The sequence below is a fragment of the Coptis chinensis genome, chromosome 3, assembly GCF_015680905.1.
Source record: "Coptis chinensis isolate HL-2020 chromosome 3, ASM1568090v1, whole genome shotgun sequence".
Lineage (NCBI taxonomy): Eukaryota > Viridiplantae > Streptophyta > Magnoliopsida > Ranunculales > Ranunculaceae > Coptis > Coptis chinensis.
The window spans coordinates 74880354-74894988 of record NC_141458.1 but is presented as its reverse complement, the minus strand read 5'-3'; the positions used below and the strand labels follow the sequence as shown (position 1 = coordinate 74894988).

The 14635-nt window shown below is 42.8% G+C and overlaps 1 protein-coding gene across 1 annotated transcript; it reads left to right on the top strand.

The window, feature by feature from the left end:
• Window positions 1-3622: 3622 nt before the first annotated feature.
• LOC147510788 (gibberellin 3-beta-dioxygenase 1-like) lies at window positions 3623-6096 on the top strand. The gene is made up of 2 exons (XM_086602625.1): window positions 3623-4940; window positions 5216-6096. Exons 1-2 carry the CDS (start codon window positions 4465-4467, stop codon window positions 5847-5849), a joined length of 1110 nt encoding a protein of 369 aa, XP_086458751.1. The 5' UTR covers window positions 3623-4464; the 3' UTR covers window positions 5850-6096.
• The last annotated feature ends 8539 nt before the right edge of the window (window positions 6097-14635 follow it).

Here is a 14635-nt window from a genome sequence, read left to right as displayed (position 1 = left end):
AAGCCACTGACAAGCTGCCACAATGCACACACGCAAACAGATCAAAGCAACGAACATAGGTTAACATGCTATACTAACGGACGATAATTCTACGTACCAGACATTGCGCGATTTCCATCCGACGTATGGTATCCGCCAGTCCCTTCTCATCCAATTCCTTGCGGTTTCCATCCAAGGCGATCTGTTCCAAAGAAAAAAGCCGCTACTTTACTCGACTGAAGCCGCAGCCGGTGGCGCTTTTCTGCCACCCTCCGTGCTCGCCCAGTATACAAATTGGGCCTCCAACTCATCGCCACTCACACCGCTTTTTCCACTCGCTTTACGAGGAGCCTTTCGCTTTCACCGGATCGGGTTCCCGCCCTTGTCGAGGCGGACTAGATCCCGCGACCGGAAGGTGGCTAAGTCCATGACACGCTTTCGGGGCCAGACGCGCCGATTCGGCGCCCACCGCTAGCACCACCTCCTCCACTCGAGCCCTCCCCTGTGGCATGTCGCGACCACTTTAGCCATTCGAGCTCCCCGCCACCACTTCAGCTCTCCTCTTCTCCGACCTACCCTCGAGGAGGAAATAAAGCTTCAACCTCAAACCCACGGGGAGCATCAATGGTCGGCCCTCCGGGATAAAAGCTCGAGCTTCCAGCCCGCAGCCTCCACAACAGACGACGCGAGAGACGCCCGGTCGGTCGGTCCCTCCGTGTTATCGATCACTAGTACGCTTCTCCATCTCCCCTTCGCTTCGTCCGACTTTAGAGCTCGCCTCCTTTTGCACCTTCCTCTTCTCGGGATCGCAGCTCCTCCTTTTTCCTCAAAGAAATGAGCAAACTCCGGAAGCTTAGCTCGCTTTTGTTCCGACTCAACCGCGGCGAACCTTTCTATCTCCCCACGATCAGTTCGAGTCCGCACCGGAATATCTGCAAACAAAACAAAGAGATGAACCAGTTAGAGGAGCAGTGGCTCACCCACTAACACAACAAGAGGAAGCCAATCCTACCCACCGGCTAGACTACACATCCTAGTTCGCAACCTACATCCACTGGCACAGTAGTTGCCCACTAGCAACAGTGGCCTCCTCGTCCAGGCCTCATTGCTTACACCATCAAGCACAGCAGAACGCGTCGGCATGGTTTGCAAGCTAAAGTTCAGATTACCAGACCGCCTCATTACGTAATGCTCTATTATGTCAGACACACCTATGTGGAATTCCCACTCGTGATTTAACAGATTGAACACCCCGAATAGTCGCCGTGTGTTGCCAACGAATCGACATGGAGACTTCCCACAAGAACTCAAGAAGTCACAAACCAATTTCGAGAATCCAGAATGTGCATGAACGCCTCACCGACCCTTCACATATGATTACTCCACCATTCGAGGCTTTGTACCCTCACTACTTAACATTTTCACTCAGCCTAGGTTCAGATATTTCCGTGTCGCACATTAATCCCCATACGCCAGAGCGTGAAACGAGCCGGCAGCTCACGATTTACAAACTCTTGGGGTGGGTCACCGGGCGTCATCCCTCCTCGACTGCATGACGCATTTAGCCACCTCATCCTCGACCCGGATCGGCTATTAAACTCCTCTACCCTAACTTCTTCTTCCACTACAGACCGATCATCACCGCCACTCAACGAATCCTCATCCTCTTCTTCATACTCTCCACAGCTCAGTGAAACCTCCCGTACCTCTTCCGAACGAGTGTCATCAGAATCCGACATTGTAATGTCACCTTATTCTCGAATCACCAAACCCTAAACCCTATAACCTAACACTGACCTACCAACTTAATAAACCCTACTGGAACGAGAAGAAAGCAAAGTTTAAAATGAAAAGCAAACAAAGAATGAAGCACTCACCGCAAAGCCCCGCTTGCGTTTTTGCGCGGAAGAAGCCCGGAAATGCCTTTTGGTTGCCTCAATTTTGATTTTGCACAACCGCCGCTCAGTTCGGTAAGAAGTTATGATTACGCCTATGATATAGCCCACACACGTGTCCAAGGAACCGTTTTTCGACGACTTCCGAATACCGCTGGGCGACACGATTCCTTTCCAACCGCTATGATTACGTCGCGTGCGTACAAAGAACACGCAAAATTTCCTTTCCGCCGGTTTCCAACTCGGCCGCATCCCAAACAGAACGATCTCCATAGCTCGCTTCATGCTTCACCCAAGTGTTGAGTCTTTTCTCGCCAGTCGCTGCATGAACCCAAGCCATTCTACCGAGAGGGGGTCAGGTAGGGAGCAATATCCCCACTAAGGAACATTGCAGACGGCCTGGCGACCTCTCAACGATCGACCTCCAAGACCGATCTGCGAGCGACTCCTTACAAGTAGGTGTGTCTTTGCAGGACGAAGCCTGGCGACCTCAACGTATCGACCTCCAAGACCGATCTGCGGCGACTCCTTACAAGTAGGTGGGTGCGAACAAAGATACTTCAAGATTTAACACTTTTTGAGACGTAACGCTTCCACCGGATGTAATCATTGCCAAGATCTTATTTGTATTTCCCACCACCGGAAATAGGGACTACCGCGCCAACTCCCAATCGAGTATGACTTACACCAAAACCACTCCAAAGACTCATTCACGATCTCTACCCTACATTTTTGTACACAAAGGGTACACGTGTCCGAAGGATCTCCGCCCCCCAAAATCCTATAAATACCATCTACTGGAACTACGCCGGACCGATTCTTCTCTCTCCCAAGAAAAAGGAAAACGAGAGAAGATGGCGTAGCAGTTAAATTTCACAAACACCGGTCCCATCCAAAGTCCAAACCCATCTCGTCCTCCTCTACTGTAATCAGGAGAAAACGAAAACGCTCCTTTACAGATCCGTAATATATTTAATACTGGATTCTGAAGCATTCTTTGTAATTTTGTATAGCATATGGCAAGTTGATCCTAACTCTTCAATCTCCAAGACAGTCGACGTCGACACTATGTAACTTCTGATGCAGATCATGTGTTCTATTCATGGATTAATTCCATTTTTGAAGTACCAATGAATGCTTCCAAGATTGCTGTTAATTTTGTCTTACGCCTGAAAGTCCCCTGTATTGTAAAAAGGCGTCAACTACCCCCTATCTCACACATAAAACCCAAACTAAGTATAAAAGATATAAGCTACATATAAATAAGTAAAAAGAAAAATTACACGCCCAAATATAATTTTACTCTAACTTACTGTTACTTTTAGCCGGCTGACAAAGCACAATTCTGCGCAACTTGTCTGCCACCTAGTCGTTAGTGAACTCTATGTATGGTTACATGCTTTTCGGTGCCTGGACATGCAACTATTACACAAGAATTCTGCTAAAAGAATATATGGTACATATTGAATTCATATTTCTGGACTTCTGGGAATATTTGTACATGCAGTTTACCACCAAAATGGCCAAATCTAAACTTCTAAAGAAAATGTGTTCAGGATTTGATCCCAGAAAGAGTTGTGTTTAAGATTTTTGCCCAATACCTGGACCCATTGATACAAATATTTCCAACCAACATACAGCACTCAACAAAAGATTTCAAGGGGCCAAATTTGCTCAAAACTTCTGTAAATGAGGTGGTACTGAGAGGGGCATTTAGGTGAGGTGAGACAAGAACACAAATCTAACAGGAAAACACAAAAATAAACTTTCTAGTTTTCATGGAATTGAAATGGCGTATAATACAAGATAAAGCAAAATAGCACTAATCCCACCCCACTTTATTTTATGGTAGGTGTAATAGTATCCCTTCATATACTTGAGAGGATAGTTCCAGAGAAGTTCTCTGTATTTCTCCTCTACTTGTCGATTAAGTTTAGAGTACTCAAAAAATAATTCTTGTATGCCAGTCATTACTGGCCGTGGAGAAGTTTCACCGTACCTTTCCAATAGGGTAATGAAAAGGGCACTCTTGTCATCTTTCTTTGTGAAAGTGGATTTTGTCCTTTAGTTAGGAGGGATACAGAACCAAGTATATCAAGATTCATATTGATATGGATGTTTTGCTACTGGAAGACAAAACATGGGCACATGGATTGAAATATTCTCTTATAGAACCCTCTTTGGCATAAGTGGTTGATCTAGCTCTTGAAATTTCAAATTTGTTTCTCTGGGGACAAGTTGGTCCTTTCCTATTTTTCTTTTGTCGTATAAAACAGACCACTGACCACTCTATCAACACCCTCCCCAATACCACTCCCTCCAAAAACTACCCCCTGCGCACCTTGTCACCATTTTCAACTTCTCCGCTATATATATTTACATACAATCACAATCTTTTGCTCATCATCCTAACATAATACTATTACTACAAATATTAATACTACTTGAGTCTCCAACTGCTACTCAACCTATTCTTTAAAAAACTCCCACAACATCTCCCCCACCCCCTCAACTCCAACAACTACATACGTCCATCTTTATATTGTGATCCTTCTTGTTGTCTGTACGTAGACGAAATACATAGCTCATTATGCCTTCAAGACTCTCAGATGCTTTTAGAGCCCACCCTGTGCACCTACATCATAATCACCTTGATTTTGAAACAGTACAAGAAGTACCTGATTCGCATGCCTGGCCAGCACTAGTCGACTATCCTTCTGAAAACTTGCATGATGCTGAATCAGTGCCTATTATCGACCTTATGGACCCTAACGCAGCCAAACTTGTTGGTAATGCATGTGAGACTTGGGGAGTGTTCCAAGTCACAAATCATGGAATCCCCATGCGTCTTCTTGAGGATCTTGAGTCCGAGGGAAGACGCCTCTTCTTTCTACCCGCCAAACAGAAGCTTAAAGCGGCACGTTCACCTGATGGCATATCTGGTTATGGCATAGCTCGCATTTCATCCTTCTTCCCAAAACTTATGTGGTCTGAAGGCTTCACTATCGTTGGCTCCCCTGTTGAGCACGCTCGCCAACTTTGGCCTCAAGATTATATTAAATTTTGGTAAGTATGTAATTAAGGACGCTCATATCTGCATATGTACATGTATAGTATAGCATTTAGCATGCACAATAAGACAACTTTATTAGTGAAATGAATTGAACCAAGACTTATTTCCAGTAGAAGTCGAAAAAGAAACTTCTTCATGACTACGAGTGAGAAGGAAAGAAGTCAAGATAACGAATCCACCACTTTCTGCTTGTATTTTTTAAATATCGTGTTCCCTTGATTCATAATACATATCTTGTTAATTAACAGAACTTTGACTAATCATGCAGTGATGTAATGGAAGAATATGAAAAGGCAATGAAAAAGCTTGCCAACAGGCTTATGTGGATTATGCTTGGTTCATTGGGCATAACAGGGGAAGACTTGAAATGGGCGAGTCCCAAGGGAGATATTAAAAGCGCTTGTGCCGCGTTACAACTGAACTCTTACCCAGCTTGTCCAGATCCAAATAGAGCCATGGGCTTAGCTGCTCACACTGACTCAACTCTTCTCACTGTTCTCTACCAAAATAGCACAAGTGGCCTACAAGTCCTGAGAGAAGGGGCTGGTTGGGTCACTGTACCACCAACACCTGGCGCACTTGTTGTCAATGTTGGCGATCTACTTCACATCCTCTCTAACGGTCGATATGTAAGCGTCCTCCACCGTGCAGTTGTTCATCGTACTCGACACCGCCTCTCCATCGCCTACCTTTACGGCCCACCAACGAATATTCAAATATCCCCACTCTCAAAACTCATAGATCCTAAACACCCACCTCTATACCGCTCCGTGACATGGAGTGAGTACCTTGGCACAAAGGCTAAACATTTCAATAAGGCCCTATCATCAGTTCGGCTATGCGGCCCGAAAAATGGGTTCATCCACTTGAATGATCACAGTAGGATGAAACTGGGATGCTGACAAATACCAGAGAATCATTTTGATCCCATTTCCATTGGTTGGCCATGTTATTGGGACTCTCATTTCTTGGACTCTTGTGGTGAAAATGAGAGGGGTGAAATTGAGTTAGTTCCCATGAATAAGGCCCAGGATAAATTTAGTTCAAATCATGTAAAGCATGGCAACAAATTGTCTATGTTGTTTCTTTGTCTGCGTGTATAAAAAAGACAGAGAAATATCCTTTTGAAAATTTTGAGTTTGGGACAAATGAGCCGACATCTTTTTCGCCCCAGATATGAAGGAAGATCCTCATCCAAAGAATAAGACAAGTATCGACATTAAAGAAAAAAGGGTAAGATAATGAACCAAGACTTCTTAAGAAATGCTAATAAAATAATGTCCAATCATATCATGCACATTTTGATAACTTTTCCAACGATTATCGCTTGTTCTCTTAAAAATGAGTGCATTTGCTTCTTTCAAAGTTATAATATCTAACATTTGTATACTGATGCATGCACTTTCAAAGTTCTAATATATAAACTGGTGCGCTTGTCATAGGGACTTGACGCAGCACCTATGATTGCATCACAAGCAGGTAACATAATATCCCTGCTTTCTCATGGGGAAGGTGTTCTGTGCTGCGTTTAGCAGAAAAAGCAACTTTTGAAAGGGTTGTTTTACCTTCACATCATGAAGACATGACCATTAAGCAACAGAGAAAGGAAATGATTCAGCTGGAAGACTGGTCCATTGCTGTCAAAAAACACACACAACTTCCTTCATACAAAAAAAAGTGGTTAAAAACATGATTGACATATATTTGCGCAGTCATTATTAACACAGCAAGAGTAAAGAAAATGAGAGAGGATGTACTGCAAACCAATATAAACTCATCTAAATTTTCATTGGACATCTTTGGTTTTTTGGCACAAGAATGTATAGAATTCGTTTGGAGAATGTCGAAAGTCAGGAAAATTCAATTTGCTATGGAGAAACGACTTATGCTGCAATTTGTAGCACGCGCTTGTCCTCTGCCTTTGTGTTTGTGTGAACATAATTTTAAAAACACAAAAAATGTTTGTCCATCTACGTAGTTTACTTTTACTTGCCGAAGTTTCCACTTTTTTTTTTTCTGCTAATCACCCATCACATTAAAATTTAAACTTGAGTGAGATCACAATCTAAAGTTGTAATAGACTTTGGAAAAGACTCCATGTCTTGATTCCTAATAGCCCACCTAGCAAGTTCATGGGTCTTCCCGTTAAATAACCTACTAATCCAATGCATATGAACTATACTACGGGACATAATATTATTAAGAGAAAGTTTTGAAGCTGTTACAATGGACTCTAATTGCCACTCTTGGTTCTCAAAAGTAGTAAAAGGTGTCGGATTTGCTAGAGTTTGAATCACTCTTTGATTGTCTCATTTAATGAGAAAGCAACTTGCAGATAGAGTTCCAGCCAAGTGGATAGCAGTTTCAACTGCCACAAATTCCGCTTCTTCAGTGCTTCGAACTTTGAAAGTTCTGAAGAGTGTAGCAACTGGCTTTCCTTCCATATTCCAAGCTATCACTCTTGTTGCACCTACTCCTCTCCCCCTTCCCTGTCAAAAGAGGCATCAAACCGTATATTAATGCAATCTTCATTAACAACTGGAAGCGATTCAACTATATTCAAAGGATTAGAGTTAAGGTTAGAGATACGAAGGGAATCCTCTTCTTCTTTGTTTGAATTGTTTTATATGCTTCCAAGCATTTATGCCATATAGCCACTGCTCCTCTTATGACGCCCTCTTTGTTGAAGTTTGTATGTTTGAATTTATACAAGTTCTTTGCTTCCCAAATGTGATGCATGACTATACAAACTAGAAGCCCTTTGGCTGCGATATCCTCATTCTTGTTGTGACACCAATTGACAACCTCGTCAAACCACTGTTTTATGCTCCAATTTGAATACACTTCAACTCTCAAGTTGATAGGGTTAGCGAACTACAAACTTTTTGTCCAATCACAAATCAAGAAGATATATACTGGTGTCTCAATACAAGATTCACAGAAGGGGCAACTCATATCCCCTTCTATCTTTCTTTATAGCAGCCGATCTCCTGTAAGTAGTGTTTGCATATACATTGTGAGGGACTAATATACACAACCAACGTATATTATTCACGTGTCTAGCATAACTCGTCACTATATCAAGACCAAGACTTGCCAGGTCGCTCATACCATGACCGCAACCAGGTCACTTATACCAAGACCACAACCAGGTCTTGTAACGCTCAAAGATGGAAAGGCAGACGTTATAACAATTATGTAACAACAACCATGCACTTTATTACATCTGCATTAAAGCTCATTCAAGACAACATTAAGTGGATGGTCTATAAAATCAAGAGGAGACATGATCTAAAGAGGGAGAATTCTATGCTTCTTATCGACTCTCCATCTTCCCCCTAGGCTCTCCAGAAAAGACAACACCAAATCATTCATCCCAAATCGTGAACTACGTCTGACTTGATTCTAGCTCCCCCCGAAAGAGCTAGATATGTAGGCAGTTCGTCTGGAACGAACTCAGTCAAATCCATATCAAACCTCTTTCTTCCCCAATTATCCAATAATTGTAAGGTCTGACCAAATCTTACATTTACATACATCTTCCAAATAAAGTGTTGCCATTTACCAGCCAATTTCAACTTCCAAATCTTAGCTACAATTTTCTTCTGATAAGAAGATGAATGTGTACTCCAATCTTCACCGGAGGAAAAGCTGAATGCAGATCTCACATAAAAAACGCCGTTTGAAGAATGATTCCATACGAGCTTATCCCTCTATACATCATGACTAATTGTCAAGGTTTGAATGAAGTGAGTTATTTGGGGTGGGAAAATATCAATCAGCTTAGGTATATCCCATTGAGCACCGCTATCCAATATCAACTCAGCAACCCTAATGTTTTCCAAACCATTTGGCATAACCATGTGGTCTTTGAGAACAATGGTTTTACCATTTAGTTCTAGCTAGGGGTCTTTGAAGACCGAGATCTCAGTACCATGTCCAATCCTCTAAATCAAACCTTTCTTAAACTCATCGTAATGTTTGTGTACTCCTTTCCAAAAGTATGAAGCATTAGAGACAGATTCAGGATTTTGCCCTAGCCACTTATTGTTGGAGTTATCCTTCACATGAGGAGAGGAGAAAAATCAGTTCAGCTTGTGTGGAAAAGATAGAGCGCGCCCCGTACCCTCCACAACCTATTCTAAAAGCTACCAAGCTCAAGTGCCTGGACATTGACTTCGGGGCAAAGAGCTGGCCAGCCTCCACAACCAAATCTGAAGCGCGCCACACACTCAAGTGCCTGGACATCGTCCAAGGCAAGAGCGCACTCGCGCCCGTTGTTGTACAATTCCGAGCGCGCCCCGTGCCCATGCCTAATTTTGGCAGGATTTTATTTTTGTGGAACCGCGAGTTTTGCATTATATGTTAGGGTTTTTGGCAAAACCTAACACACAAGAGACAACACAGAAGTCAGAGAAAACCCAATCTTGAAAGCTATCAAGATTGAGAGATAACCTTTACAGAGATACAACTCTGTAAAGAGATAGAAGTGATCTAGTAAGGTGAGAGACTGCAAGGAGTGATTGTAATCTTCTTTCCCACTTTATAAAAGGATTAGCTCTTGTGGAAGTAGGCACCATTGGCCGAACCACGGTATATCTTTATGTTGTGGTTTGCTTTTACTGCTTTATATTATTATCTGTTGTTAATAGTTGTTTAGGGAGTTGGGCATGTTAGTTTGGTTGTAGGGAATATTGAGATTGTTGTCTGGAGTTGAATTGTGTTCAAATACAAGTTATCTGTGTAGTGGGGAATCGATTGGTATCAATGATTAACACCAACAAGTGGTATCAGAGCCTTGGTTAGATTAGCCTAGGGTGTTATCCAAATCTTGGTCAGAAGGTGTTTGACAAAACTCTTGAGAGAAGATTTGAGTTTAAATAACTTGTAGAGATGGAAATTTCTATGAACACTCGCATGATGAGTCTGAATAGGAAGAATTACACCATTTGGAAAGCCAAGATGGAAGACTTGCTTTATTGCAAGGATTTGGCACAACCCATTGAGAATGGAGGATAAAGACCGGAAACGGTTGCTGCGGCTGAGTGGAGCAAGCTTGACAGAAAAGCAATTGGGTACATTCGACAGTGGATTGACGACAACGTCTTTCACCATGTATCCCAAGAGACTACAACTTTTGGCTTGTGGAAGAATCTCTAAGACCTCTATGAGAGGAAATCGGGCGGAAACAAAGTGCTGGTCGTTAAGAAGTTTGCCAACACGAAGTACCAAGAAGGTTCTTCAATGTCTGAGCATCTTAACGAAGTACAGAATACCATTAATCAGATACATTTGATGATGATTAATTTGGGAGATGAAGTTGAGGCTTTGTTTCTATTAGGCTATCTACCCAAAAGTTGGGAGACATTAGCAGTTTCTCTACACGGAGCAGCCAAAGATGAAATCGTTACCATGGAGACTAGAAGGAGTTCAAAAGGCAGCTCCTCTTACTCAAAGATCCTTGTCACAGAGAAACGGGGAAGAGATAGAAACAGAAAACCATCTCGTTCTAGAGGTGATGACAGAAGTAAATCTAGGGGTGAAACTAGAACTCCTAAGGCAGAAAGGCAATATTACTATTGTGCCACTAAGAGTCACTTCAGATATGAGTGCAGAACACTGAAGAGAGATGAGAAGAATAACTGTGTACATGAAGACATGGTATCGAGGAACGAAAACACATGCAGAGATACTACCGCACTAGTCGACAACCTAGTGGGAATTGTGTCAGATTGTGGTGTGTGCTGTCTTAGTACCTCATGCCAAGATACAAAGTAGGTGATAGATACAGGAGCATCTTATCACGTCACACTGCACAGGGAATTCTTCACTACCTACAGCTGTGGTGAATATGGTGAAGTGAAGATGGGTAACAGTGGTGTCTCAAAGATTATAGGCATTAGAGATGTTCATGTAGAAACCAATGTCGGCTACACCTTGACACTCAAGGATGTAAGACATGTCCCTGACATACGGCTAAGCTTAATTTTGGCTGGGAAGTTAGATGACAATGGCTTTGTAAACTCGTTTGGTAATGGGGTATAGAAATTGAGCAGAGGTTCCATTGTAGCATCTAGATGGAAGAAAACTTGCTCTCTTTACAAAACACAGGCTAGTTTGTGTAAAGTAGAAGTGAATGCAGAAGTGAATGCGGCAGAAGAAGAAGCTTCCTCCGAACTGTGGCACAAGAGACTGTGTCATATGGGCGTAAAAGGGATGTAAGTTCTTGCTAAGCAAAAGGCCTAGCCAGACATCAAAGGTACACATTTAATACATGTACTCACTGTTTGGTAGGAAAGCAACACAGGGTGTCTTTCCAAAGATTCCCGTCTCACAGAAAGGACAATGTCTTTAAACTAGTGCACACAGACTTATGTAGTCCTATAAAAGTGAAGTCCCACGGGGGAGCTTTATACTTCATGACCTTCATTGATGATGCGTCGAGAAAGGTATGGGTATATAGTTTGAAGACCAAGGATGAAGTACTTGGTGTGTTTGAGAAATTCCATAGTATGGTGGAAAGAGAGACAGGGAAGTTGTTGAAGTGTATTCGCTCAGATAATGGGGGTGAGTACATTGGGCCGTTTGAAGAGTATTGCCAGAGTCATGGGATTCGTCATGAGCAGACCATTCCCAAGACACCGTAACAGAATGGAATAGCAGAGAGAATGAACCGTACTATTGTAGAGAGGATGAGATGTATGCTATCTCACTCTAAGCTACCTAGAACCTATTGGGTAGAAGCAATGCGTACAGCCGTGCATGTGATCAACCTATCGCAGTCAAAGCCTCTGAATAGTGATTATCTAAAGTGAGTATGGTCAGGCAGAGATGTTGATTATGGATACTTGAGGGTATTTGGGTGCAGGGCATTTGTGCATATTCTGAAGGATGAGAGATCCAAACTTGATGACAAAGTCAAGAAGTGCATTTTTCTGGGTTATGGAGATGAAAAGTTTGGTTACAAACTCCATGATCCGATTAACAAGAAGGTAATCCGAAGTCGAGATGTTGTGTTCTTGGAAGACCAAACCATAGTAGACTTTGAGGAGGGTGAGAAGCTATAGGTTTTCACCAATGATCTTGTTGATTCAGAACCAGAAGTTCCTACTGTGGAACGTGCAGAAGGCATTGAGAATGCAGAGAACCATGAGTTTGAAACTCATGATGAGAATCCTATTTCTCATGATGGGATAGAACCTATTGGTATAGAAGATGCAGATGAAGTGCATGAACCACTACCTGAGCAAGTAGAAGTGCATCCTCCTGAGGCACCAGCATATGGGGCAAGGTGGTCTGACAGAGAGAGACAAGCTTCAACTAGGTATCCACTACATACGTATGTTTTACTATTTGATGGTAGAGAACCTATGTACTATCAAGAGGCACTTGAAGGTACAGACAAAGAGAAGTGGTTGAAGGCCATGCATGATGAAATGGATTCTTTGTATAAGAATCACACTTATAAGTTAGTTGAGAAACCGCAAGGACGAAAAATTCTCAAAAATAAGTGGATCTACAAGGTCAAGCATGAGGAGAACAATCCACACCCAAGGCACAATGCTCGCCTTGTTGTGAAGGGATTTGGTCAAAGGAAATGTATTGACATTGATGAGATTTTCTCTCCTGTAATGAAGATGACTTCTATCCGGGTGGTATTGGGTATGACCGCAAATATGAACCTAGAGGTTGAGCAGCTAGATGTTAAGACAACTTTTCTTCATGGAGACCTTGAAGAAGATGTCTACATGGACCAGCTAGAGGGGTTTGAGGTCAAAGGCAAGAAACACTTAGTATGCAAGCTGATAAAGAGCTTGTATGAGTTAAAGTAAGCACCAAGACAGTGGTACATAAAGTTTGATTCCTTTATGGCGAAGCAAGGATACATGAAGTCTGCTTCCGATCATTGTGTGTTTGTTAAGAAATTTCCAGACGGGGATTTCATTGTGCTCTTGTTGTATGTGGATGATATGTTAATAGTTGGCCCAAACATCAATAAAATATCCAAGCTGAAAAAAGACTTGAGTAAGTCCTTTGAGATGAAGGATTTGGGTCAAGCAAAGCAGATACTTGGGATGCGGATCACTCGTGACAGAAAGAGTGGAAAGTTGTGGCTTTCTCAAGAAAGCTACATTGAGAAGGTGTTGAAGAGATTCAACATAGATCAAGCGAAGCCAGTCAGTTGTCTGCTTGGTGGCTAGTTTTGCATGACCAAAGAGATGTGTCCAAAGGGTGAGCATGAGCAGAGTCAGATGGAAAAGATTCCTTATGCATCCACAGTGGGAAGCTTGATGTATGCAATGGTGTGTACAAGACCGGATATTGCTTTCGCCGTTGGTGTTGTAAGCCGATTTCTGTCAAATCCGGGGAAGGAGCATTGGGAAGGTGTTAAGTGGATATTGAGAACTTCCAAATTGTGTTTGTGTTTTGATGGCAGTAAGCCCTTACTTTAAGGCTACACCGATGCAGACATGGCAGGTGATGTTGACTCGATGAAGTCCACCTCCGGTTATCTGGTTACCTTTGTAGGGGGAGCAGTTTTTTGGCAATCTAAATTGCAAAACTGTGTTGCCCTCTCCACTACAGAAGCCGAGTATATTGTAGCCACTAAGTGTTGCAAAGAGATGCTATGGATGAAGAGGTTCTTCGACGAACTAGGGCTAAAGCAGAAACAGTTTGTAGTTTAGAGCACCATCCATTTGAGCAAGAATCCGAGTTTCCATTCTAGATCCAAGCACATACATGTGCGTTATCATTGGATTAGAGAAGTACTCGAAGACAAGCATTTGTGTATCGAGAAGATCCATATTGACAAGAACGGGTCGGATATGATGACCAAGGTCTTACCGAAAGGTAAGTTTGATGTTTGCTGTGCTACCGCCGGAATGGTAGCAGGCTCCTCCTGTTGATTTGGAAATTGCATGGAGATATCCCCCCTCACTGTTCGGGAGGGGGAGATTGTTGGAGTTATCCCTCATATGAGGAGAGGAGAGAAATCAGTTCAGCTTGTGTGGAAAAGACAAAGCGCACCCCGCGCCCTCCACATCCTATTCTGAAGCGCGCCCCGCGCTCAAGTGCCTGGACATCGACTCGGGCAAGAGCGCGCCCCACGCCCTCCACAGCCAAATCCGAAGCGCGCCATGCACTCAAGTGTCTGGATATCGTCCAAGGCAAGAGCGCGCCCCGCGTCCGTTGTAGTACAATTCCGAGCGCGCCTCGCGCCCATGCCTAATTTTGGCAGGATTCTATTTTTGCGGAACCGCGAGTTTTGCATTATATGTTGGGGTTTTTGGCAAAACCTAACACACGAGAAAAAACACAGAAGTCAGAGAAAACCCAATCTTGAAAGCTATCAAGATTGAGAGATAACCTTTACAGAGATACAACCCTGTAAAGAGAGATAAGTGATCTAGTAAGGTGAGAGACTGTAAGGAGTGATTGTAATCTTTCTTCCCACTTTATAAAAGGATTAGCTCTTGTGAAAGTAGGCACCATTGGTCGAACCACGGTATATCATTGTGTTGTGGTTTGCCTTTACTGTTTTACATTATTATCTATTGTTAATAGTTGTTTATCGAGTTGGGCATGTTAGTTTGGTTGTAGGGAATATTGAGATTGTTGTCTGGAGTTAAATTGTGTTCAAATACAAGTTATCTGTGTAGTGGGAAATCGATTGGTATCGGTGATT